The sequence below is a fragment of the Ursus maritimus genome, unplaced genomic scaffold, assembly GCF_017311325.1.
Source record: "Ursus maritimus isolate PB19 unplaced genomic scaffold, ASM1731132v1 scaffold_17, whole genome shotgun sequence".
In the NCBI taxonomy this organism is placed as follows: domain Eukaryota; kingdom Metazoa; phylum Chordata; class Mammalia; order Carnivora; family Ursidae; genus Ursus; species Ursus maritimus.
Genome location: NW_024424119.1, coordinates 29684565 through 29712497, shown reverse-complemented (window position 1 = coordinate 29712497; position 27933 = coordinate 29684565). Strand labels below are relative to the sequence as shown.

The following is a 27933-nucleotide window of genomic DNA, read 5'->3' as shown; positions in this document are numbered from 1 at the left end:
TTGTGTTTTTCTACATAATATTGACTTCTGTGCCATTAAGAGTGTTGGTAATGCTCTTGATTAAAGAGCGCTCTTCTGCTCTTTCTAGGATTTTCTTCCAAGCTGCTCATACCCATTCTGCAAATATTGATGCTGGCGCTTAACTATTTGACTAACCTCAGAGTTTATTTTTTTCTCCATGGAAACATATCACTGCTTGTTAAGCAACTTTTATTCAAAGTCAGCAAGATATAATCAAAATTTTGGGGTTCCTGGGTGGTTTAGTCAGTTGAGAGCTGACTCTTGATTTTGGCTCAGGTCATGATCTCAGATTGAGCCCCGCGTTGGGCTCTGTGCTCAGTGGGGAGTCTGCTTGAGGATTCTTGCTCCCTCTGCCCCTTGCACTCTTTCAAATAAATAAATCTTTGGAAAAAAATGTTACCACTGGTTTTCCCCAGTGTTGGTTGGATTACAAATGGTTCTTGTTTTCTTCTTCATAATTGTCTTTGTTTTCCAAAATTCCTACACATACACACATTTAAACTTGCCTTCACTTCAGCTGTCGATCTTGGTCTCCCTTTACCTCACCTTCTGTGTCCTCCTTGTGTGGCGAGTTTGAAGTCGAATTCACTCTCCCTGGTGGTCATGCTGCCTTAGATGTGGAAAGTCCCATCAATCTGCCCCTGGTGGGACCAGGATCTCTGCTGACCTCCAGTGGCTCTAGGGTGCATGGCATGCAGCTGGAGACATTTCATACGTTATTTGCTGGGAAGTGCAGACTTTCACACTCCTGCCAGCATTTTTGGAAAGTACTTTGTGATTGTCCTTGAACTACGCAGCACTTGCTCCCAGATACCACAGTTAGTCTTACCTGCGTGCCTTCCGGTACAGCTTGAAACTTCCATAGTGGAAATTGAGAAGCTTTTATAAGAGCTATATGTAAATGAGGCATTAAGAATAAGAAAATAATTATAGACAACACCATTGCATTAAAAACAGACTTGCTAAGAGACTAGATCTTAATTATTCTCACCATAAAAAGTGATAATACATGAAGTGATAAGGTGCTAGCTCATGCCACACAATATATAAGTAAATGTATCAGAGCAACATGTCGTATACCTTAAACTACACAGTGTTATATATGTCAAATATATTTCAATTAAAAAAGTATAAAAAAAAAGACAATTCATGTGCACAAAACAGAACTTGGACGCCCAGGTTTAGCCTGAGTCCTGAGTAAGCTTTGAGGCTTTGTTTATGATTTTTCTGTTTAGGGTTTTATTTTGTTGTGGTGTTTTGTTGTTGTTTTACCCTCATTGTGAGGAAGGCATGGTTTGGGAATGAAAAAAGGTACAGAGGCAGCAGTGGCCCTCATCCCTGAACCAGAAGAACTGTAAGACCTTCCTGTTGAAATCATCTGCCGTAGGTAATCACAGTGGGATGATGCATTGCTGAGACAGGAGCGGGAGGCAGTTTCCCCATGTGGAACCCTGCTGGGCATGAGTGAGGAGGGTGGGTGGGCGGGCAGGCAGAACCCATCAAAGGAAAGTAAGTGACCATTGAAGCAAAAGTACATGCTAATTTTCTAATCAGTGAGCTGTTAACCTTCTGAAATTTATAATTCCTTTGACATGCATTTTAACATTTGATCCATCCAGTTAATTAAAAAAAACATTTATTATACCCCTTAAATCACTCTTTGTTATATTGTCAAAATGTCACATTGTAATTATCTTAAAATCAGTTTTTGACCAAAGCCTGTAAAAAGTCACCTTTATGTCTGAGATTATTGATCAATGTAATTTTAAGGTTTTTGCTTCTTAATAATTAAAAGCCACCTCATTATGCAGCACACCTGCTGCCACGATGTTTGAGAATTAAGCAGGCAAGTATCTATTCCTCTAATAGTCTTCAAGTATTATTTAATCTGTTTCTATCCATAACTAGAATTTTAAGGCAACCTAAGGGTTGTAATGTTAAAGTTTGTAAACAGACTCTTGTTATTTCTGCCAGGACTGTTGCAGTAGCTTCCTTACTAGTCTCCCTGATTCTCCCTGATTTACCGCCAGGTGAATATTTTTAAAGCCCCGTTCTACTGCTTCAGTGGCTGCTTATCACATATCAGGTAAAATTCAAACTCCATTAACGTAGAATTTAAGACTCTCTGGAGTCCACCTGTAGCCTTATTTATTTTACTTCTGGTTTATGCATGTTTGCTGTCAGCACACTGTTTTCCCATTATGCCCACTAATCTAAGAAAGTTAATTACTCCAGCAGTGTCTCTTACTGTCCATGTTTGTACTGATCCTTAGGCCACAAGTAGAAAATGGATATTTCTAGTTAGACTAGTTCCTTTCTAAATGGGTCTGCGTCATAAACTTTCTGCCAAATCCTTTGGGGATTAGAAAAATTGAGTGGCTTTTCTGCTGGAAAATTAGGCACCAGCTAGGCTAGTTTAGCCTTATTAACATCGAATGTGTACCTGAATTGGACTTAGTAGGAATATTTTCCCTTTGTAGGGCTTGATATTAATGAATTTAAGAACTTTTAATTATTATTTTGCCAATAGATGGGCAGAATGTTATCTGGTAGTTTTAATTTGTAACCTCTTGATTACAGAGGAGCATGTTTTTTACATGTTTACTTGGCCATCTGTGTTTCTTTTATAAATCAACTGATACTTTTAGCCCATTTATCTTTCTGGTGGTCCTTTGTTAATGTTTTTTATGTATTCCGAATATTATTAATTTGTCTCTAATATATGGCACAGGTATCTTCCTTCCAGTTTGTCTTAAAAACTCATGGTGTTCTTCAACATCTATGTGCTTCTTTGCCTATACAGCTTCAAAATCTGGCAAACATCTTGGTTACGTGTTTGGTGCCGATGCAGGCCTTTTCCACAAATACACATTGTTTCCTAAGCACTGCAAGGCTGTGGGGGATGTTACTCTGTTTTTCTGGCCCAGCCTTCAGCTTCCTATGCCACCCATGCATTCAGTAATGTCCTCTGGGGAGAGCTTGCTGTGTGTCTCAGCGTCCTTCCAATCCCCTCTCCCAGACCAGGTGACTATGAAAAGTTTTACTGAGTTCCCTTTCTGTCTACCAAGGCATGGTCCTCAGCCCTAAATCTGCACAAATTGCAGGTTTAATTTCTAAGAGGAATTACGTAGGAAACGTATAGGAAAGAAAATAGCCAGTGGGCGATTTTTGCTCACTTAGGAATGGTCCGTTCCTTTCTAAGATTTCAGTTCACTTATTCTTCATTGGTTTCGTGGTGTCCAATATCTTTTAAAATGTGATTTTTAAAAAAATCTCTTTTTTCCTGGTTGTCATAGTAGGACCCGTAGATTTCTGCTACCTACTGCATCCTGCTTGGAAATGGAAATTCTTTAGTAGATTCCCTTTTGGGTTTTCTGTGAACCCAGTAAGATCACCTGCAAATAATAACATTTTTACTTCTTTTTTGGTATATATGCTCTTTCTCATTCCACTGACTGGGAATTCCAGTACAGTGTTATACAGAAGCCATAGCAGGCGTCTGTGTTTCTTTCCTGATCTCAGCAGGATAGCTTTCAGTATTTTACTATCAAGTTGTTTGGTATTTGCTTATTTGGATATCCTTTATCCAATAAAGGAAGTTCCCTTCTATTTCTAGTTTGCCAAAAAATTTGAAGTGTGAATGGATTTTTAATTTTATCAAATGTTTTTCTGCTGCTTTTGAGAGGTATGGCAGTCCCCCTTATCCGCAGCTCAGCTCTCCGTGGTTTCAGTTACCCACAGCCAATGACAGTTCCCCAGCAGGTGAATTGTCAGAAGGTCAGTAGTAGCCTCATGTTATGTCATTCCCCTCACCTCATCTCTTCACGTAGGCATGCTATCATCTCACATCGCCACTAGAAGAGTGAGTACAGTACAAGAAGGTGTTTTGAGAGAGGGAGAGACCACATTCACATAACTTTTATTACAGTATATTATAGTTGTTCTATTTTATTATTGTTGTTAATCTCTTACTCTGCCTAATTAACAAATTAAACTTTATCATAGATATGTATGTAAAGGAAAAAGCATAGTCTATAGAGGGTTCAGTACTATTCACTGTTTCAGGCATCCATTGGGGGTCTTAGAACATATCCTCTGTGGATAAGTGGGGGGGCTACTATAGTGGAATTTTTCTCTTTTATTCTCTTAAGGTCATGAATTACATCAATTGATTTTTCAAACATTAAACCGAAGTGCCAGACTAAATCTAGCTTGTGTGATGTATTATCCTTTGTACACAGTGCCAAATTTAATTTAATATTTTCAAGTTTTGCATCTGTGTTCTTGAGTAAGACTAACATATACTTTTCTTTTCTCATCATTTCCATGTCAGATTTGGCAGAAAGATTATGCTGACCTCATAAAATTAGTTGGGAAATATTTGCTCTTTTTGTATTCCCTAGAATGTTTGTGTAAACAGCATTATTGGTTGCTTAAATGTTTGGAAGAACTTGATGGTGAAGCTTTCTAGAAATGGAGTTTTCTTTGTGGGACAGCTATGGATTATGGATTCAGTTTACTTAATAATTTTAGGACTGTTTATGTTTTCTATTTATTCTACTGTCAGTTTGGTAAGTTGTGCCTTAATGGGAATTTTTTAAATTAAACTTTTTATTTTAATTCCAGTATAGTTAATATGACACTCTATGTCATATTCATTTCAGGCATACAGTATAGAGATTCAACAATTCTATACATTACTCAGGGCTCATGATGATAAGTGTCCTCTTAATTCCCATCACCTATTTCACTCATCCCCCCATCCTCCTCCCCTCTGGTAACCATCAGTTTGTTCTCTGTAGTTAAGAGTCTGTTTCTTGGTTTGTCTCTCTCTTTTTTCCCTTTGCTTGTTTCTTAAATTCCACACATGAGTGAAATCCTATGGTATTTGTCTTTCTCTGACTGACTTATTTTGCTTAGCATAATACACTCCAGCTCCATCCATGTAGTCACAAATGGCAAGATTTCATTCTTTTTCAGTGACTGAATAATAGTCCATTGTATATATACGCCATGTCCCTATCCATTCATCTATTGATGAACACTTGGTTGGCTTCCATAATTTGGCTGTTGTAAATAATGCTGCAATAAACAGAGGGGTGCGTATATTCTTTTGAGTTTGTGTTTTTGTATTCTTTGGGTAAATACCCAGTAGTATGATTATGGGATTGTAGAGTGGTTCTATTTTAAAATTTTTGAGGAACCTCCATATTGTCTTCCACAGTGGCTACACCAGTTTGCTTTCCCACCAACAGTGCCCGAGGGTTACCCTTTCTCCAGATCTTTGTCAACACTTGTTTCTTGTGTTGTTGATTTTAGCCATTCTCACGGGTGTGAGTGATATCTTGTTTTGGTTTTGATTTGCATTTCCCTGATGGAGAGGGATGTTGAGCATCTTTTCATGTGTCTGTTGGCCATCTGGATGCCTTTGGAGAAATAATGGGAATTTAAAAACTTTAGGGGCACTTGGGTGGCACAGTTGGTTAAGTGTCCGACTCTTGGTTTCAGCTCAGGTGTGATCTCAGGGTTGTGACATGGAGCCCCATGTTGGGCTCTGCATTCAGCGGGGAGTCTGCTTGAGATTCTCTCTTCCTCTCCCTCTGCCCCCCCCCATTCTCTCTCTCTCTCGCTCTCTCTTCTCTCGCAAATAAATAAATCTTTAAAAAAAAGTTTATCTAAATCTCCAAACTTATTGTCATTGTTATTGATGATATCTTATTGTCCAAGTTAAATATTTCTGCTACATTCCTTAAATTATTTTCTCTCTCATTTTTTTCCTTGATCAGTCTTTCTTGTGCTTTATCAATTTTATTAGTCTTTTGCAAAGAACCAGATTTTGGCTTTTTGATCTTCTCTATTGTATATTCGCTTTCCACTTCATTAATTTTTGTTTTTGCCTTTCTCATTCACTTCTTTATCTGTTGTTTTTTATTCTTTTTATAATTTTTTAAGGTGAATGCTTAGCTCTTTGTTTTTCAGCCTTTCCCCTCTGATATATCTTATGTTAATGTCATAAATTCATTCTGCATATGTAGAATTTAGGCTGTATGCTGCAAGTTCTCGTAGGTATTTTCATTATCATTCGGTTCACATTATTTTCCTGTTTCTCTTTGTCATTTCATCTCTGACCCATATCTGTATAGTTTTTAATTCTCTTATGAGTTGAATCATTTGAAAGTTGTTGAGAATTTTTTTGTGACTCATCGTGTTTGTTTTTTATATGGTACATACACCTGCCAAGAACGTGCGTTCCGCAGCTTTGGAGTGTTGTGTTCTGCATTTGTCAGCTTAGTCACGTTTCTTAGATGTGTTGTTCAAATTCTCCTTCCTTTATTGGTTATATTTGTTATATCAGTTACTGAAAGAAGTGTGTTAATAATTTCCTGCCATGATTATAGATTTGTCTTTATAGTACTGTAAGTTTTTACTTTATGTATTTCTAGACTGTTATTTGATATATGCAAATTCAGAATTGTTGTATCTGCCTGGAAAATTGAACTTTTTATTATGAAGGGTCCCTCTTGGTCTCTAGTACTGCTTTTTGCCTTAATGTATACTTTTTTACTATTAATTCAGCTGTACAAGATTTCTTTTGATTCGTTTTTACACAGTATATTTCTCCCCAGCCTTTTTCTTTCAAGCTTTGAGCATCCCTATGTTTAGATGTGTATTTTATAAGGATATGTAGTTAGATTTTACTTTTGCACCTTTGTCAAAGATCACTTCTGTATGTATATGTAGGTCTATTTCTGGACTCTGATCTGTTTGTCTGTATGCCAGTAACACACTGTCTGGAGTCCTGTAAGTTTACATAAGTGTTGAAGTCCACTGGCTTAAGCCCTCTGGTTTTGTTTGTCAGGGATATTGGTAATTTTCTTATAAGGTCTTTGTCTGGTTTTGAAATCAGGGTAATGCTGGCCTCATAGAATGAGTTGGAAAGTGAACACTTCTCTTCAATTTTCGGGAAAACTTTGTGTGGAAATGGAATTATTTCTTCCTTAAATATTTGGTAGGATTGGCCAGTTCTCATCATGGAGTTTTTGCTGGTAGTTCCAATTCAGATTAAACATTACAGGGCTTTTACTTAATTTTCTCAATTTTCTGCTTTATCCTTTTTTCTCTTAAGCTGAAAATCTTGACTCTTAATGGCATTAGCCATTAAGCCGTTACTCATGTGCTTTATCTATAATATGTGTGTTTATTTCAAAATAACAATGTCAGTATTAAAATTTCCTTAAAACTTATTTTACTATTAAAAAATTTTCCATAGTTCCAGAGTTAAAAGTATAAAACCACGGTATGGTCAGGGAAATCTAAATTCCATCTTTGACCTTTTCTTGCTTTCTCTCCCATTGGTGGTGTATTTTTGGAGGGAGGAGGGGATGAGGACAAAGATTATGTAAACGTACATATATACACATATACTTGCTAATAGCCACACACATACACACACATTATTTATGTGTCTATACATGTGTATATGTGTGTGTGTTTATATTTCTTTCCCAAGTTTCTTCTCCATATTTCTTACGCAAAATAACATACCTATACACATCTTTCTATACCTGGCTTTTTTGTTTAACAGTGCACCTTGGACATGGCTCCTTAGCAGCATAAAGAGGTCTTTTTCATGGGTGTACCGTCCTATATTTAAGCAGTCTTCTATTGATGATACTTGGGGGAAATAGTAACTTTTAAAAAGACATTTTCCATATTCCAGACCACAGCACTGTGGCACTGGCCAGAATTACTTAACCTCATTGTAACAGCATTTTTATTAAAACCGTTTTCATTTCTATGTCACTGCAACCATTCACTTTATAATATGCCAGGTTCCATTGTATGGTGTGCTGGGGACTGAAGGGGTTTTTCATTGGGAAGTTAAAGTTCCTTACTTTTTATTATTTCTCTGGGCTGGTTTTCTTAGATGGAGGGTAAGCCTAAGCCTTCGTGGCCTTTGCCTTACAGCAAGCGCTTCTGTTTATCTTAAAAGACTTCTGCTTGCTGACGGAAGCACTCCCACCCCTCGGTTTGTAGCACCAATGTAATCTCATTAATCCCTTGCTCAGGTGATAGAACCTTCCATTCTTTCAACACCTCAAAGACAGGTTTTCTCATCATAACCTATCAGGTTGATATATCAGGTAGTGATATATCCACTAGTCTTCTGCTTCAAGAAGTACCAATTTCTAAATAGATTAGTGTCTATATTAAATATGTGTATATTGTGAGATACCTTATATTTCAGATTTCTGTGATTTGGTGAATAAAGTATTCTCCTTGGCCTCATATACAACCAGTGGGTCTCTTCTTTTGCTTAGATTTGCCTTCCGTTCAAAGGATTTTAGTAGTCAAGCACTATTTCCTCCTTTATAGATTTTCCATGGAGTTTACCAAAGTGTTACGTGCTCTTAATTACATAGCCTTTTCTCTAAACCTCCTTCTGAGAACCCGTGTTCCGTACTTAACCCCTAATACATCGGTTTAGCTCTGATTGTTTATCCCAGAGAAAACACGAATATACCTTGACTTACCAAATATTCTAAGTACTTTTCCCTCTTCCTGAGCAGTGCAGAGACCTTAAAATACTTAGAATCATTAACCTCCTCGTCACCTCTCCTACCCCAGCTTATATGCTGTTGGTGTCGTTATGTATTTTAGTTTGTGTCAGACCCCACAATGCGTAGCTGTCATTGTTTTGTATAGTCAGTATTCACTTAAGCGATTTTTAAAATCGCTTTATTGAGATATAATTGACATACAATAAACCACGTATTTAAAATGTACAAATTGATAATTTTGACATATGTATACACTCATGAAACTGTCAGCACACATGTGTATATTTTCTAGTACACTTGTTTCTACCATAGAATCTCTTAGAAAATTAAGGTGGGAGGGGAAAAAAAAGAAAGAAAATTAAGATGGTCTCCAGAGCCTTATTGCTGTTCTGTTGGTTTGGTTTGGTTTTGTAGCTACGAGAAATGGGAGGCGGGGTAGGAGAATTTTCATGGTTTCTTGTGCCACCATTTTAGAATTCTGCCCTCATTTTACAACTCAGTCAAGAAAACAGAAGTGTCACCTGTCTTAGGCCACTTCAGTCCCCTCTCTGGTCCCCTTCATTTAAAAAAATCAGTGTATCTTTTATCATTTTCATCCATGTTCGTAATATGGCATTTGAGCTTTTCCAGTGCCTGGAAGATATTGATTTCTTGTATTTGCCACCTCTTAGAAATAGCAGCAGAAATATTTAAAGGCTTTTCTATTCTGATTGAGTCTATGTCTTAGTAATTGTGATTTCTACAAATGAGATCAGTATACATTTTGATTTAGATTCTTATTTTGAGACTATACATACTAATTTCAAGGATTTGTGTGTGTGTGTGTGTGTGTGTGTGTGTGTGTGTGGTTTTTCTTTTTAAAATCTCCACTGCCTGAGAATATACCAATAGGTCATAATAAGGGACTTTTTTTTTTTTTTTTTGTGTATACTGCTGACTTTTTGGTTTGATTCTATTAGCTTACACAAAATTTCTGTATTTGGAATTATGAATTATTCTTCTACTAACCAAAGAATCTAATATTTTTAGCCTTTGAGCATAGTTTTAATTTAAACTTAATTTTCCTTTATTAAATGCTGTAAGAGATTCTCACAAGTACAAAGTGAGTTGAATAACTTTTCAAAATGGGAATTTTGCACATTCTGATAATTTTCTGGCTATCTATAATAATATTTACTAACACTAACCTTCCTGGGTCATGCATTTGTGTTATCTCATTTAGTTGTTAAAACAACCCTGTGTGGTAGAAATTATCCTTACTGTAACAGATGAGAAACGAAGGCAGAGAGAGTTGATATGAGTTCATACAGCCAGTATAACAAATTTGGGATTTAAACCAGGCAATATATGTCCAGAGCCTGGCCTTTTAATCAATATAAACTTGTCACGATTAATTTTTTCTCTAAGATTGAAAAAGAATTATATGAATCAAAATATTCTTATTAAATAATTGTAAGATTTTTTACTGTTGGGCTAATGGGCTCACCCAGACCCATGTACGAGGGTGAAGTTAATTTTGTTTTTTGTTCTTTTAGCTGATATAGCCCAGAGATATAGGATAAGCAAATACCCAACCCTCAAATTATTTCGTAATGGGATGATGATGAAGAGAGAATACAGGGGCCAGCGGTCAGTGAAAGCTCTTGCAGATTACATCAGGCAACAAAAAAGCGACCCCGTTCAAGAACTTCATGACTTAGCAGAAATCACCACTCTTGATGTAAGTTGTTAACTTTTACTGGATTAAATGAACATTGCCTGTTTAATTAATGTAAACAGAGTCTTATGCAATCAAGGAATCTGGACATTTTCTTACAGTTCATTGCAGTGGATCTGACATCTACAGACTTAGCGAGTTGAATTTTTCTTGACTTAATTCTCAAGGGAAATGCTCATGTTTTTCTGAGTCTTTAGATAAAATATGTAGCACACAGTAGAGCTGCACTAATTTAGATTAATCGAGGGCAAAGAGTAGCCTGAATTTTGAAGACATAGAAGTTAATGTCAGGCCTACACAACCAGAGTTTCCATATTTTCCTTAGTGGAGACACTCAGGCTATCTGCTTTAATGACTGCTGTTATCAGCTCTTTGTATAACTTTTAGTGTCCCTCTAAAACATTCCTCTGTTAATAAAAACCCTTCCCGTTGTACACTAAGTAGTGTTTAAAAGAAAAAAAAAGTATGGAGTTGGAGCTTTAGGTTGTCACTGTCAGGTTTGAGATTTGACTTTTGCCCTGCTTCCAGGCTAAGAAGTTAGTTAGCCTTTCATGGATGCTATCAGAAGACACCAGGCTCCCAGGTCAGAGATAAAGGACATTATTGCTTACATCCCAGCAAACAATGGGAGCATGTTTGCGTTCGTTTCCTCACCCCCCTCCCGAGTCCTGTGGAGGTGACACAGAGGGTCCAGATGGATGCCTGCACACGCCGTGGGTTTTGTGGCGGAGAACTGTGGCCTCGGAGAACTCTGGTTTCAGAGCCAGCAGTAAGCCTGCTGTCTGTCCCGGAGGGAGATTACCTCACACTTCAGGGCTGCTTGCTGCAAGCACAACCCTGAGGAGCAGCCTGGGTGAAGAGTGGTCAGGGTCTTGCATTTGGCTGCGCCTAACTGTGTAGGAGCAGGAGAGACCCATGGAGGAGTCTCTACCAACAGTCACACGTTATGAATGGATGTACTATTTCAGGAATAGTCACCTTATTTAGTGATAGATTTTCATCAGTCAGTTAAAATAAAATGGTAGAAGGAAATGTGTACATTAGAGGGGAGGTAAGATTTTTTTCTCAACCTAATGTAATCTTTAATAATTTTGGACTAGGTGTTAAAATCCAAATGTGCATTTGTACTGCTACTCCATTAGCAGATAATTGAACAACAGCTGGGTGAATGAAATAACATATTTATAGCATATCTGTATGTTTGTAAAGTAATTACCTACTTTATTTTACAGCGCAGCAAAAGAAATATCATTGGATATTTTGAGCAAAAGGATTCAGAAAACTATAGAGTTTTTGAAAGAGTAGCAAATATTTTGCACGATGATTGTGCCTTCCTTTCTGCATTTGGGTAAGTATCTTAATTGAGAGCGTGCTAGTGGGTCGACTTGGCTGCCATGTGACATTCTTGTTGTGTGTGGTTATTTTCTGAAGATGACCTCTCCAGACATGATCTCAGTTCCCTTAAAGTCACCAGCCAGTCTTCCTTATACCTATCTCTGACCTCTTTTTAAGAGTTTAAAAGTCTGTTTATTTTTCTTAGTACTATATTTCAAAATATGGGTGAGTAGAAAAGAATGGACAAGTTAACAACTGCCTCTCATGCTTTTCTCCAGCTCATTTGCTAACATTATTCTGTGTTCACACAAAGTGCTAACGTGTGGGGTTTCCAAACCGAAACAGCTCCTAACCTTTCTCATGAAGAGGCATGGCTTTGTTGTGTTGATTAATCTCCGGCTCTCCACCACCTTTTCTTCTGTCTTTCCTGCCGCAGAGCAACAGCACTCCTTCCCCAGGTTAGCCTCTTCCCTTGTGTCTTTATAACCATCCCTCCCGGATCCTCTGTGGCACCCATCCAGCAGTTGTCCTCGCTTTCCCGTGTTTTCACCCTGACCCTTTTCGTGACCTACTTTCTTTTGCCAAAAACATGATTCTCTCTTTCTTGACCTTTCTGTTCTATCTCCTGAGCTATAATCTCGTCTCTTTCTTTTCATTTCTAAATTTCTTCAAAGATTATTTTATGTTTGGCCACCTTGAATTTCTTAAAACTCCAACCAGTGAAAAATCCTTACCCTTTTGGAAGCTGACTTTTGCCTTCATTACTTTCGTGAGACTTCTCTCTGTACAGTCACGAAATGCTTCTTAATTGCCAAGTCCAGTGGCCTTTTTTCAGTCTTTAATCTTCTTTAGTTTCTCAGAAGCCTGGGACAGTCAACTACCCTGGCCTTTTTCTGCTGTGTCGACACTTAGGCTGCCTCGAGTCCCCCTGGCTTGCTCCGTATTTTTCTGACCTCTCTGACTTGCCCACCTGTTCTTTCCTTTCTCTCTCAAAATGGAATCATTCTGTAGTTCCTTCCCTTTCTCTTCATTGGGGGTTATCGCCACCATCCTTGGACTTTATGCAGTATGATTTCTCTTTGCTTTGGCCTGTAACTATTAGACTCCATTTTAGTGCCTGTCTTGAGTAGAGTCCGGGTTTCTGGCATAGTCTGTCCTTTCCGTTTTGTGACCTTTGTCCTTGTCGTAATGCTTCTGTAGATTTTGTGTGTGTTTTATTGTAAACATTATCAGCGATATTGGGAGATCGGTGGAGGAGTAAATAACAGAGGAACTTCTCCCCGCCTCCACCCCCCGTACTTTGTGCGTGGCTGCTCTCTGGCCACACGGGCCACTTGCTTGCTTCCTCAGACGCGGCAGGCGCTTCTGCAGCGGGGCCCTCGCCCTTACTGTGCTTGCTTTCTGAAGTGCTTCTCCGAGATCTCGTCTCCTCAGGAAGAGCTTTCTTGATAACTTTGTATAAAATAACACTGCCCTGATCCAACTTGTCATTCTTTCACCACTTAGTTTTCTTCAGAGCACCTTTTTTATTGGTGTTTGATCACCCAAAATAAATATATCTATTTGCTTGTCTCTTTCCACCAAAACGTAAGCTTCGTGAGAACACAGGCGCTGTCACTTTTGTTCACTGCTGTGTACCCAGTGCCAAGACCATACCTGGTACAAAGGAAGCACCTAGTGAATAGTTAGTGAATGAATGAATGAATGGATGGATGGAGCGAGCGAGCATGTTCTTCCTTTTCATTCCATTGGCATCAGTCTTCGTTAACATCCTTTGTGCCTCCCTCCTGTACTGCTCTAGTCAGAAACTGGCGAGAAATCAGTATTCAAGTAATCCAAATATAATTTAGAGAGAAAAAAAGGTTACCCATTCGACTTAGAATTTGTTGTAGAATTCACTCACCAAACATTTATCAGACATCTGTTATGTGTCGATACTGTACTGGGGCATAGGAAACAAAAAAATTGGTTATTGTAGAATTATATTCCAGTGACGGAGATTATTTCAGTTCATCCAATTCATAATTGAGTCTGACTTGGAAGCGAATTATGTGTTTTTGTGATTGATCTATGTGACCACATCAGTGACCTTGATCCCCGGTTACTGGAAACAGTCTGGTGTCAAAAATAGCTTTTGGTGCTAAAACTGCCAATCCAAACTTATAAAATATTGAGTCACAAAAACAGCTAACTAAAATTTTCCTTTAAAAAAATCTGCCTCATATTAAAGTTTTCCTTTAAATACATGCCTTTGTTGGTATTGCATAGTCTTACGAGTAGGAAAGATGGTGGACAGGTATATGTTTCAAGTCATTGTAATACATTGCAAAACAACCAGCCAATTCTGCTTCATTCAAGTATGTCACTGCTATTATTATTCTTCTTAAAAAGTATTATTACTATTTCTCTCTTCCTATTAGAGCTGTTTCAAAACCAGAAAGATATAGTGGCGACAACATAATCTACAAACCACCGGGGGTAAGTTGCTGTTTCTTTCTTTTTTTTTTTTTTTTAAAGATTTTATTTATTTATTTGACATAGATAGAGACAGCCAGCGAGAGAGGGAACACAAGCAGGGGGAGTGGGAGAGGAAGAAGCAGGCTCATAGCGGAAGAGCCTGATGTGGGGCTCGATCCCATAACACCGGGATCACGCCCTGAGCCGAAGGCAGACGCTTAACCACTGTGCCACCCAGGCGCCCCAAGTTGCTGTTTCTTAGTGTGTATAATTTTAAATATAATTTAAATATACGTATAGTATAATCTATAGTTTTATACATGCTAATTCACAGAATCATCAAATTTTAGTACAGAAAGGAACCTTGTACTAATTCAAGCCTTTCAAAGTAAAGATGGGGACATCTAGGCCTAAAGTTACATAGGGATTTAGTGGCCGAGCTGGGACTAGAGATCTCCTGATCCCCAGGCCTTAACCATCTCTCTGTTTTGCATTCATTATGAGACCCAAATTGCAAAAAATGCTTCAGTGGTCTGCGATGATCATTTCTACCTGGGACAGACCAGCCAAGCTCCTGAGTCCTCTGGGGTATAAATTAACCTGATACTTGCCAGACAACAGGGAGCAACTTTTAACCCTTGGCTGAGAAGTAAAGTGTATCTGAACTTAGAAGAGGCTGCTTAGGTCTGATGATAGTAGCCACAAGCGAGAGGCAGAAAGCACGGTGTTTGTCATCTCAGTTGGCCCGCCGGTCTGTCATTGCAGATTTTCATACACACACAAATGGAAAACTCTTGATATTTTTTCGATTCGTAGTTTTCATTTTAATGTTTGCAGTGTCTTGATACACTAAAGTTTTTGATTTTTATATAGTCCTATGAATGAATTTTTTGCTTAGAAAGCTCATTTCCTGTTCTGAATTCAGATAGGTATTTGCCTGTATTTTCTGCAAGTGCGTTTCATTGATAGTCGGTTACAGAGTGTGGCTGTCTCTAGATTATCAGAATCCAGTACAGTTGGTGGTTAAGTGCACGGGCTCTGGAATGAGACTCCACTTTAGTGTCATATCTGCTGCCTTCCTAGGTGTGTAACTCCGGGAAAGTCTCTTAGCTTCTCTTTCAGTTTGTTCATTAATAAAAAGAGTTGTGATTGTAAGAGTCCTTGCCTTATGGGGATGTTGCAGGGATCAGTGAGTGAACACAGACAAAGCGCTTACAACAAACAGTGCTTGGACACAGTAAGTTCACTCAGTTAACGGTAGCTATTATTTTTGTCGTCATTTTAAGCACTTCATAAATACTGATTTTGAGTGAATTGTGGAAAGAGGTACTGTAGGTAAGTAATATTAGAGATAGCAATGCCTTAGATTTATATAGTATCTTATATTTCTCAAGGCCTTTTCCCTGGAAGTTTCCAAATTTTCTTCTAACATTTTCAACTCTGAGGGATAGCTAAATTAATTAATTCAGATAATTCTTTTTCATAGTGCCTGCCATTGGTGAAGATACTGATAAACAATTAATTGACTCAGATCTAAGGAAAAGCAGAAGGCTTAGACATCATGGGTTGGATAATTAGGTCTCTGCTAAATACAGAATTTTACAGCTCTCTTTCTTGGAAATTCGATGGTTTTTTTGAGGGGGGGTTGTTTGTTTTTTTGTATACTCTGTAGATTTTGTGGGCTTATAGATGTTTTGAGAATGCATTTTTGCTAGCACAGGTTAGATTTGTCTAATTTTTTCCCCTGCTTTTGTAACAGCATTCTGCTCCAGATATGGTATACTTGGGATCTATGACAAATTTCGATGGGACTTACAATTGGATTCAGGATAAATGCGTTCCTCTTGTTCGAGAAATAACATTTGAAAATGGAGAGGTATGACTTCCTGATGTGTGTTATCTTTAATTCAGATTTCTGAAAGAGCAAGCTTCCTCTACTCATCTTACTATTTTACTATACATTTGCCGGTTGTAACAGTCGTACAGTGGACAGAACTATGTCATAGCCATTTCTGTAAGAGAGGCCACTGGTTCGTAGCCGTTGCTCTCCCAGAACCCCTCTCTGTGGCATTTCCAGCAGTAGCCTTGAAAATGAATTGGACCATGCCTCTTAGGTGATTCTGGTACTCCCCTTAGTTAAGGGGGTGCCCTGAGAAGCAGTGCTGTATAGATTTTAGTTACAATGAATTATATACAGTGAATAATCTTTTGCCATAAAAAGGTTTTTCTGATTCCTGTCTATCCTAAAAGAAAGAAATTGTGTTCTTTTAGCATAAAAATGAAAGCAGTTATCAGATGTTATTTTATAACTGACCTCAGTGATCCCATGCTCCTGAAATAAAGTCCATCCAAACTCTTACAACTCCCATGAAAACAAAACACAAACGTCTAATATTGGAGGAACAAGTACAGAGGCTGTGTCTGTGAGGTGCGTAAGAGGGCCGTGCGTTACACGGTAAGGAGCTGTAAGTGTACGGTGCAGATTCTAAATATGTAGTTCAGATGTTCACCTACCATATAACCACCTCCTAGTCACGAGCCGGCAACTCTAAAGGGTCGGGTGGTAAGTATTTTAGGCTCTACAGTTGTGGCCCAGAAGCAGCCTCGTACAACACCTAGACCCATGCGGGGACGTTCCAGTAAAGCTTGCTTGCTTGCGCTCTTTCCTGGTTTGTCGAGTGAACATCCCTGCTACTTTTCTCCATTCTCTAGGCTTTGGGTATGTTTAGCTGAATACATTTGTTAATTGCATTAGTTTATTTAGTCCTCAGAGGCTTAGAAAGATTTAGTAACTTGTCACAATTATTCACCTGCTTTGGTAGTTCTTTCTTTCTCTCTCTCTCTCTCTCTTTTTTTTTTTTTTCCAAAATGCACATTCTTTATTTTTCAATTAATTAATTGATTTTTTAAATTATGGTATAATTAACATAGTGTTATTAGTTTCAGGTGTACAATATAGTAATTCAACACTTCGTACATCACCCCGTGCTCATCACAAGTACGCTCCTTAATCCCCATCACCTATTTCCCCCATCCCTCCAGCCCCTTCCTTCTGCTGACCATCAGTGTGTTCTCTGTAGTTAAGAGTTTGTTTCTTGATTTGTCTCTCCCTTTCTTTTTCCCCTTTGCTCATTTGTTTTGTTTCTTAAATTCCACACGAGTGAAATCATATAGTATTTGTTTTTCTCTGATTTCAGCCTTATACCCTCTAGATCCATCCGGGTTGTTCCAAATGGCAAGATGTCATTCTTTTTGTGGCTGAGCAGTATTCCATTGTGTGTACATATGTATATGTACGTGTATATGTGTATATACCACTGCATATATATATATATATATATATATATATATATATATATATATATATGCACACCTCTTCTTTATCCATTTACCTGTGGGTGGACACTTGGGCTGCTGCCGTATCTTGGGTGTTGTAAGTGATGCCGCAGTACACATAGGGATGCATATGTCTTTTCAAATTAGTGTTCTTGTTTTCTTTGGGTAAATACCCAATAGTGGAATTACTGGATCATCTTGTGATTCTATTTTTAATTTTTTAAAGAACATCCGTACTGTTTTTTACTTTGGCAGTTCTTACAGGAATAGTTTCTAAAAAGGAATAGAGTCAAAAAGTATAGACATGGAAAATCTTAATAAATAGGTGTTCCTGTGCCCACCCCCATAGTAGTTGGTACATTTAAAATTCTTTAGATTTTTAATTACATGTTTTAACCCACTACCCCAAGTCATTTAAACTATGAGGAAAGGTTTTTTAACCTCTAAAGTTGGTTGTCTGGATAACCTTCTCCTGAATCTTTTAATACCTATTTCATAAAGACTATGTTGGTGTGGACACAGGTAAACATGGAAGCGGAGGCAGCATAAACTACCAGCTACTATGTTAGTGTATATAAATTGATACAGCAAATTAATTGATATGGATGTATTCAAACTATTCATCTGTTCATTACTTCTTGCCTAATAGTTGTTAGTGCATCTATACTTCGGCTTAGTTTAATAAAGCAGTATGTTGTATTTGTTTTTACTTTGAACCTTCTAGCTCTTAAATTTTCTAGAAGGTGACTGCTGAGTCTTATTTCCCAATTAGTATTTATTCAGCAGCATCTGTCTTCGTTTATTCGGTCCTAGGTTGATTGCACATTATTATGTACAGTAATCTGTGAGCAAAAGAGAAGTAAAGTGAGATTCTCTGTTTTCAAGAGGTTTTCAGTCTAGTAGTTCCCATGTACAGATGATGTAACATTAAAGACATGCCCCATGCCACATGAGGGGCACTATGAAAATGTTCTGGGAATTCAGAGGAGAGAATTCATTTCTACCTTTGGCGGAAATGGGGTAGGAATCAGGGATGACTTTCTAGAAGAGGCATTTAGGTCCTGTAACAAAAGGGCAAAAAAGAAGCAGAAGTACTCATGGAAATAGGGAAGTAAGAGGAGGGGCCAGTGCATTAATGAGTGTTGAAGGCACTGATTGGACTTTGAAATGGAGATACCGAACAGGAAGTTGGGAATCCAGACTTGGATTGTGGACTGGAACTGGGCTTGGAGATGGAGAAGGAACCAGTTAGTGATGATGGAGGCTGTTGGACTAGTTGAAGTTGCCAGGCTAGAGCAGAGGAGTCCAAAGACAGAACCGTGGGAGTAGAAGGAATGAACGTGTTGGGGAAAGAAAAAAAAATGTGAGCTGAAGGGAGAAAAAGTGAGGAGGAAGAAACTGTAAGTCAGCTTGCTAAAAGATCAGTGTGGTGCTGGGTCCGTGGGGGAAGAGAGATGGAGAGCAACTGCTGATGAGTGAGTGTGGATTATCTTCTTGGAGTGATGTAGACATTCTGGAATTAGGTAGTGTTGATGTTTGAAAACCTTATGAATATAATAAAACCCACCAAATTGTACTTTTTTTTTTTTTTAAGATTTTATTTATTTGACAGAGAGACAGCCAGCGAGAGGGGGAACATAGCAGGGGAGTGGGAGAGGAAGAAGCCGGCTCCCAGCGGAGGAGCCCGATGTGGGACTCGATCCCGGAACGCCGGGATCACGCCCTGAGCCGAAGGCAGCCACCTAACGACTGCGCTACCCAGGCGCCCCCAAATTGTACATTTTAAAATGATGAATTTTGGGATGCCTGGGTGGCTCAGTTAAGCGTCTGCCTTTGGCTCAGGTCATGATCCCAGGGTCCTGGGATCGAGCCCCAGGCCAGTCTCCCTGCTCAGTGGGGAGCCTGCTTCTCCCTCTGCTTGCCGCTCCCTCTGCTTGTGCTCTCACTCGCTCGCTCTCTCTCCGACAAATAAATAAATAAAATCTTAAAAAAAAATAAAATGATGAATTTTATGGTATGTGAATTATATCTCAATTGAAAAAGGCAAATGTGACGAGAAGCTTAATACTTTATTCCATGTGTGAGTGTAACGGGCATCAACATGGAGACGGAAACCATAAGCAAACTCATGTCCTGAAAGATAGGTTCCAGTTTCGGTTTTTTTAGCATACAGGATGTTTGTGTTTTTTGCTGCTGCAATTCCTAAATTACAGAGAGACACGCAAGAGGATAGTTGATGGAAATAATTTTATTATAATAATTTTATTATGAAGCCCTTTCTGGGCTTTTTCTTACGAGTCAGAACTTAGCATTTGTCAGAGAGAATAAATGATGGAAATCTGCTGTCTACTCATCACATTTCTCTTGATTATTCCCCAGTAATAATAATACAAGTTTTTAAGGCATTCAGTAAGTTTTGAGGTGCTTTCGTGTCTATCCCTTGAATAGACACATACGCATACGTAGTGGCAAGTGTTTGTTAATAATGTCAGTGCATTGTGTATTGGTTAAAAGCTTGCTGTCTTGTGGGGTTTTTGTCTTTTGCCCTGAATCAAACACTTTTCAGCTGTGGGTAGTTCTCATGTAAGTGAAGTGGTTTTTGTGATAAACTTTAGGAAAAACATATGTTTCCCAGTCAGGAAGATTTATTTGCTGCTGGTACACTCAGTATTTCAGTGTTATTTGCGAAGACTGAGCATACTAGTCATGTTTACCCCACCCTAAAGTCAACATCTTGATGAAGAACCCCAGAGTTCCTCCTTTGGTTAACTCGTTTTTTCAATGTCATGGTTTCATCTAAAAGGAGCTGACCGAGCAGCCCAGTGGTTACTTTAAGGCGGATCAGTTCCAGCAGTAGAGCAGGACACGTGGGTCCTCTGGGTACTTGAGGGAGAGGGCATGGCTTCCTTCTTGCATTGAGGCTAATGTTTGTTTACACCATGGGACCTTTTTTTCCTGACATGTTGCGGCCGTTATGCATGTTACATGGGTTGGGTTCAAGTTGTTCCTACCTAGAACAGTGGCAAGGCCTGATAATTCTTACTGAATACTTCTGTATACAGGAACTGACAGAAGAAGGACTGCCTTTTCTCATACTTTTCCACATGAAAGAAGATACGGAAAGTTTAGAAATATTCCAGAATGAAGTAGCCCGACAATTAATAAGTGAAAAAGGTAGACAGATTAAGATGTTTATTTTCAGCCTTTCTTCTGTCCCTCTCCTCCCCCATTATATTCATATCCATGTAAACATATTCGGGTTAAAAATTTAATAAGTAATGTTAACTCTACTCAACCCCTGAATTTGCATGTCAGCGTGGGGGTGGGAAGCATTAGTAGAGGTCTCATGAAGTAGTGGCTTTTAAAACAAACACATGACTGTATTAGCTGACTAAAATCAAATAGCTTGAAAAGTGGGGTCATGGGTGGACAATGTTATTTTTAGGTACTTTCTTCCAGCACCCTGATACTTGCCTGATCCTTTTCTAATGGATAGTCCCAGAGAGATCACCGAGAGAACTTACACAGTCTAACATTTATTTCTAAATGAAAGAAAGTTGAGTAATTCTCTGTGGAGTTCCACAAACCATCAGAGAAGAGTTTTGAGTTTTCACCCACTTTTCCTCCGTAGTGAGAGAAGAAAGTCAAGCCAAATAAAGCGAGGGCATTGTGTAGCGCCAGGCTCTTATTAGCCTTGTAGTAAGTATTTTGGGGTTGAATTATATTAAATGTCAGCCAGTAGGGACAGGAAGGGCACTCTTGATGAAGTGAAGATGGCCCCTTGAGCACAGTTCATCTGTCAGATTCATGAACTTGCTCACAGCCGAGACCTGGATAGCTAACTGCCCATTTAAGGGAAATAAAAAAGTCACCACAGCATTTGAATTCAGGGTGAGTTCATATAATTTCTAAGGAAATTATACTCTGCCCTAAGCACTAAAATTCTACCTCTTTTAAATGTTGTAATATTTAGGTTGTAGTTTTTGTGATCCCTATTACTCTAAAGCGTGTTGGTTTTTTTAAATTCATTAATTAATTAGTTTATTAAGTAATATGTCACTTTTTGTGAACTTACAATCTTATGAGACTACAGTCAAGAAAATTCTAACCTACCTCTCCAAATTCTATTTCCTGTAAAGGTACAATAAACTTTTTACATGCTGACTGTGACAAATTTCGACACCCTCTTCTGCACATACAGAAAACTCCAGCAGATTGCCCTGTCATAGCTATTGACAGCTTTAGGCATATGTATGTGTTTGGAGACTTCAGGGATGTATTGTAAGTACTGTTCTTTTTCTTTTTTAATTACTGATAATGTGTCTCAGAAATTAACTTAAAACCATTGTTTGAATACTTTAAATAATCCTGCGTTGAACCAGTAATACTTGTTATTTGGATGGATACAGTTTTGTTCACTCTGGAGTGTAATATAATTGACTGTGAGAATTATGATATATTCCTATAGAAATGCTGGCATTAGGTGATCCTAATGCTTGGGAATTAATCTCTGAAAGAAAATTTTTGCCCTTCCAGAAATTAGTTCTGAATTGAGTTTGGTGTTTGTCAGCATGTCAAGGAAAGCAGATTGTAGTCCTAGGTCAGGTGAAAGGTAACTGGTAGTACTGCTGCCCACCGCAGTGGTTAAGACCCAGAAGATGGCTACGGCTAGACGTTTCTGTGGGGAAGAGCTGCGAACGTTTCCAAGAACAGGTGAGCTTTCTGACTCCATTCTCAATTGTCCATTCTCAGCTCTTCATAGTATTAATAAATATGTAACCCTTGTCTCTACAACAGATATTAGATTTTTATCAGCTTTCTGAGATGTTAAATACAGTGGTTAAAAATGGAGATGTTTCTTCATGTATGAAAATTTGAAGCAACGAGTATTAATTCAAATTAGACTTCTTTTAAATTTATTTTAGTACCCTGTTTTATGTCCACAGATTAAATTGCACAGTTAGAGGATGATTTGAAATCCTATTGCAGAATGAATTACCTCACTCACTGCTCAGTATTTCATTATAGAGATGTAGTTGTTTGGTAGAAGATTCTCAGTCTTACTGTATAGCAGGCCTACTTTGAATTCCGCCTTGGGCAAGTCACTTAACTTCTGTTCTTGTTTCTTTACACTTAAAAAAGGTCTTTTGTAAATTTTTGTTGTAAAATACACATAAAATTTATCATTTTAACCATTTTAAAGGGTAAAGTTTGGTGGTATTGTGTTCACAATGCTATATAACCATCACGAGTACTAGTTTCAGAACTTTACATCATCTTAAACAGAAATCCCATAACTCATTAAGCAGTCACTTCCCATTCCGCCTGCCCTCGGCCCACAGCAACCACTAATCCACTTTCTCTTTCTGTGGCTTTGTCTATACTGGCTATTTCATGTAAGTGGAATCGTACAATTTGTGCTCCTTTGTGTCTGACTTCTTTAACTTAGCAAAACTTTTTGAAAGTTCATCAGTATTTTAGCAAATATTGGCATTTTGTCCCTTTTATTGCCAAATAATACTTTTTTATATGGATATACCACATTTCTTCTATTTGTCAGTTGGTGAATTTTTTTTATTTTTTAATGTTATACGCGACTAATGAATCATCGAACTTTACATCAAAAAAATAAATAAAAATAAAAAATTAAAAAAAAATAAATTCAATTAATTAACATTACAGCGTATTATTAGTTCCAGAGGTAAAGTTCAGTGATTCATAGTCTTCTGTAACACCCAGTGCTCATTACATTATGTGCCCTCCTTAATGTCCATCACCCAGTTATCCCGTCCCCCTTCCCCTCCTCCCCTCCAGTAATCCTCAGTTTGTCTCCTGTGATTAAGAGTCTCTTATGGTTTATCTCCCTCTCTGACTTCGTCCTGTTTTATTTTTCCCTCCCTTCCCCTAGGATCCTGTTTTGTTTCTTAAACTCCACGTATCAGTGAAATCCAAGTCGTCTGTATGACAGTCATTGTAGAATATAAACCAAGCTGTATAAACCAGTGGTTTAAAGTTTACTAAGACTGGGTCCTTGCCCTCAACGAACTCTCAACCAAGTAGAGAAAGGAGACACGTAGGGCAACAGGCACTTGTGTTTTACGATGTGAGAAGGGCTCTGGCAGAGCTCCACAGGGAGGCACTCGATCCAGGCTTTGGAGATGTGGATGCCTGAGGTGCGTCCTAAAGTTCTGTACAGGTTTATCATGGGTGGAGGAGGAGACAGGGCTTGGAGAAGGGGGATACCGGCAGAAACAGGTACGAACCTGTGGCAGAATTTGCATGACGGGAGGGGGACTGCTGAGGGGTGAGGCCCTGAGAAGTCAGCAGCGGCTAGCCCATGAAAGCCCTGTGATGTGTTAGGGAAGCTTGACGTTATCCTGAAAACTCCGAAGAGTCCATGAAAGGTTTGGTCAGGAGGTTATTTTTAAACCATTCCTCAGGCTGTAAACTGGAGAATAGATGAGAGGGAGTCAAAACAGAATTCAGGAGACTGTTCAGTAATCCAGACAAGCGTTGATGATAGACAACAAGTTGACGAATCCTGAATGAACAAATTACCTAAATAAATTCTGGCAGTAGAACTAAAGCTAGAGAGAAGCAGGAGTCTTGAGATATTTTGTAGGTGGTATAGGAGGACTTGGTATCTTAATAAATGGACAAAGAGAGCTGTGAGTGATGGCCAGGAATCTGACTTGCACAGTTAAGTGGGTTGGCCGTTAACTGAGCGGGAGAACGCAGTAGAGGAGCGGCCTGGTAGGAAAGGAAATGAGTTTTCTGTCTTGGCATACTGAATTTGAGGTGCCGGGGCCCCGAGGGAGGAGTTTCCAGTTGGGCGTTTCCATGGCTCCAGCAGTCAACAGAGATAAGGGCGGGGGCTTGAACACGTAAGGATATGGCTGAAGTTGCTGAAACAGACGAGACGACCTAGCACAGGGCTGAAAATGGAACCCTGATGAGTGCCAGCATTTAAGGGAAGGAAAGAAGGAACATGTGTAAAAGACTCAGGAGGAGGAGGAATCAAAGAAATGAAAGGAAAACCAGAAAAGAATAATATGGTAATTGAGGGAGGAGCACTTTTAGCAGGAAGGAAGCCTCAACCAGAAGGACGAAGGATCTGTTAGTTTGCCCTCCAGAAAGGCTGTATTGCAGTGAATCAAAGGGTACTGTTTGGTGAGGAAAAGAAGATTTGGCGATGAAAATTGTGCAAGAAGCTAGCCTCTAAAGGGAAAGAAAAATAGGAGCATAGCTCCAGAGAGACGTAGGATGGAAGGAGGTTTTGGTTTTTTTCTTTCTTTCTTTCTTTTTTTTTTCTTTCCTTTCCTTTCCTTTTTTCCTTTTTCCTTTCTTTCTTTTTTTTTCTTTTCTTTTTCTTTTCTTTTCTGTTCTGTTCTTTCTTCTTTCCCCCCTTGGGGTACAAGAAACTAACCGTGATTAAATGCTTGTGGGAAAGAATCAAATGGATTGAAGAGTTATTGAAAAGATAGGAGAAAGAGGGGCTAATTGATCCAGCAGAGCCATAAGGAGCACGAGGAAATGTAAAGCCAAGGAAAGAACGTTCTTCCTTTCTCATGAGAAAGAGAGGAAAGGAAGGGTGCATTCCTTTGGGGGGGGGCTTGGGGGATTCTGGTGTTAGTGACAGCAGCAGAAAACCGCAGACGTTCCTGTCTAGTTTTTAACTGTGACTAGGGAAGCAAGAACATTTACTGAGAGTGACAAGGCAGGGGAATAATGAGAGGCAGGACTGTGCTGGATTTTAAAAGGAAGAGTAGTTGTACCCAGAAGTCTGCCTGAAAGGTCCAGATCTCCCTAGCATCCCGGTAGAACCTTTTCAGTCCCCTTAGCAAGCGTGTGAGCATTGACTTTTGGGCTAGATGGAAATGTCTTACCTGGTTGGGTGTCCTGTTCCTCTCATTTCTTAGGCTTGCTTCCTGAAGTTACAAGCTCAAGCTAAAAGAATGAGCTTTGTAAGAGAGGGTAGTTCTGGTGTCTGGTCTCGCTGCAAGTGCTTCCAGGCAGAGACTGTGCTTGGCGTTAGGAATCCTATCTTATGCATGGGTTATTTAGATGAAGTTGTTACCAGCGCATTTCCCTACCTCTCACAGTGGATGAATCTCCAGTTGTTTACCTCTTTGCTTTCACCGCATACTCACAGCCCCATTACAAAGTCTCATACTAGTGGAAGTCAACAGGATGCTGACTTTACGACCAGACAGCAACCAGACTATGCCCAACTTTGGCTTTTGGTCCTAGGAACCCCGTGTAACACATCAAGGGACGTCTGTGAGGAGTTCCATCTTGGCTGTCTTAAGTTTTTTCCTTCAGTTGTGAAGTCAGATTTAAGTGTTACTTTGGCACTTCCAGTCCCATCTTGGTGTCTGCTGGTCAGAGAACCCAACTAACACAAGTAGGTGTATCCTTTCTCACATGACCCAGCCCCCCTATTCTCCAGCTCTAGTTTACTGGACCAAGAGGTGGGCACCTGACCAAGAGAAACTAACCTCCCAGCTGGCAGCATTCTACTTGTGCCCTGGTGCAAAAAAACTGCACCAGGAAGATTTCTCCAGAGACATCTGGGAATGGGAAGTGGTCCTCTCCCATCTTGCAAGTGTTTGGTCCTGTGAGTAGGGAGGGAGATAAGAGACTTGCCTATACTTGAAGCTCTTTGAAACAAATTACTTCTGTAATTTCTCCCTTAGGTGCCTGATTTTCCCTCCTAGGCACTGTTCACTCTAATATTTTTTTAATTGTAAGGAGGCACATGCTGTGTGAGCTACAAACTGAGCCTATGTGAATAGATGTTGGTGTTAAAAATCAAATAAAATATGTAGCAAAGTGAATCTGACACATTTAATGGCTTGCATAATTGTTATTGTGCTGCATGGTAAATAAGGCTTAAATGATAAGCAGTTTCCATAAATTACTGTAATTACTATTACTTTTAGTAACTCAGCATTTCTGGGGTCAGTTGGAGGAAGTGCGGTTGTGGTAAGGAGCAAGAAAGCGGATTTATGGTACCGAGTCTCCTCATGCCAGAGTTGGTGTGGCGGGGGGGCACGCTACCAGTGTTCTAGTGACCTCTCCGTTATTTCAGACACGGAGCCTGAGGGAGGTAACATAACACGCAAGGCCACACAACTAACTAGCGGCAGGCCTGGGGTTCATGGCCGAGCGTATTGAACCCAAAGCCCCAAGCTCCTACAGCATCCTATCGGCAGTTCATTCTCAGGACGTACAAAAAGCAGTGTAAGTGTGAATGTCAAAGATGTTTGAAGAGACAGTACTTGTACCTGAAACTACATCACAGATCTGTGAATCTTCGGTTTTTTCCCCCTATAGATTCACCAGATTGATTTCTTGCCAAGGGTAAAGGAATAGATTTTACATGTAGAGGAAAAGAATAGGGGGTAATTTAGAAACCTAAGAGCACCTAAGGGCAGGTCTAGGAAATGGTCCACAATCCCAGGAGGAGAGAATAGATGGTGAGGGGCAGAAGGCTGTTGAAGGACTTTCAGGAGAATCCCACCTTCTAAAAAATGGTGACCAGCAAATACCGTACCATGTGTACGTTCGCTGAAGTGTGCACACGTCCTGCAGCTGGGGCCCCGGGACAGGAAAAGGCAGAAGGTGGAGTGGGCTACTGTAGTGCCGAGCCCCCAGCTCTGGGGTCTAGGTCATTCATCCCAGATCTCTGATCGCTGAAAATGATGCAATTCCTTACACTGCTCCGTCTGGGAACTTGGCTGCAGCTGATTGGCTGCATTTTGGCAGGAGGCGGGGCGGCTGCGGTGAGGAGCCAAGCGGGTCAGGGCAAAGCTGAAACCGGGGGTGAGTGTCTCACTAGTTCCGCAGTTCAGTCACCTGCTGGGACAGGTTAGCCTGCCTCCTTGAACTTGGAGGGCGCCAACCAGGAATCAGGCATAATGATAAGGAGCTTGGCGGGAGAGGCAGAAGATTTGTAAACTGGGTCACCGTTGGGTCTCTCTTAACTCTGAGAATTGCGTGTTGTTCTTCATGATCAGGGCCCCTGTCAAATGAGGCTTTTTTAGGTGGAAAAAATAGGTACTGAGAGGGCTTCTTAAAAGGCAAATTTTATTCATTTAGTTTTTTATCTCTTGTAATACCAACTGCTTTGTGACAGCATTAAACGTTCAATAAATGTTTTGATTAATTTGCTCTTAGTTTAATCTGCTTATTCTACGTTTAAGAGTTCGACTACTTTAGGGGCGCCTGGGTGGCACAGCGGTTAGGCGTCTGCCTTCGGCTCAGGGCGTGATCCCGGCGTTATGGGATCGAGCCCCACATCAGGCTCCTCCGCTATGAGCCTGCTTCTTCCTCTCCCACTGCCCCTGCTTGTGTTCCCTCTCTCGCTGGCTGTCTCTATCTCTGTCGAATAAATAAATAAAATCTTTTAAAAAAAATAAAATAAAAAAAAAAGAGTTCGACTACTTTAGATAAATATCTGCACATCTGGAATATGTCCTAGTATTTATCAACTAGCCATTCGCC

The 27933-nt window shown here is 39.5% G+C and overlaps 1 protein-coding gene across 1 annotated transcript in view; it reads left to right on the top strand.

Annotated features, from left to right (window-relative positions):
* ERP44 (endoplasmic reticulum protein 44) overlaps positions 1–27933 on the top strand; it is a 90661-nt gene that overhangs the window by 50970 nt on the left and 11758 nt on the right. The window contains exons 5-10 of the mRNA XM_008707876.2: positions 10118–10302; positions 11532–11647; positions 14055–14112; positions 15851–15967; positions 20490–20601; positions 21567–21708. Coding sequence (XP_008706098.1) covers positions 10118–10302; positions 11532–11647; positions 14055–14112; positions 15851–15967; positions 20490–20601; positions 21567–21708 — 730 coding nt within the window. The remainder of the gene's footprint in view (positions 1–10117; positions 10303–11531; positions 11648–14054; positions 14113–15850; positions 15968–20489; positions 20602–21566; positions 21709–27933) is intronic.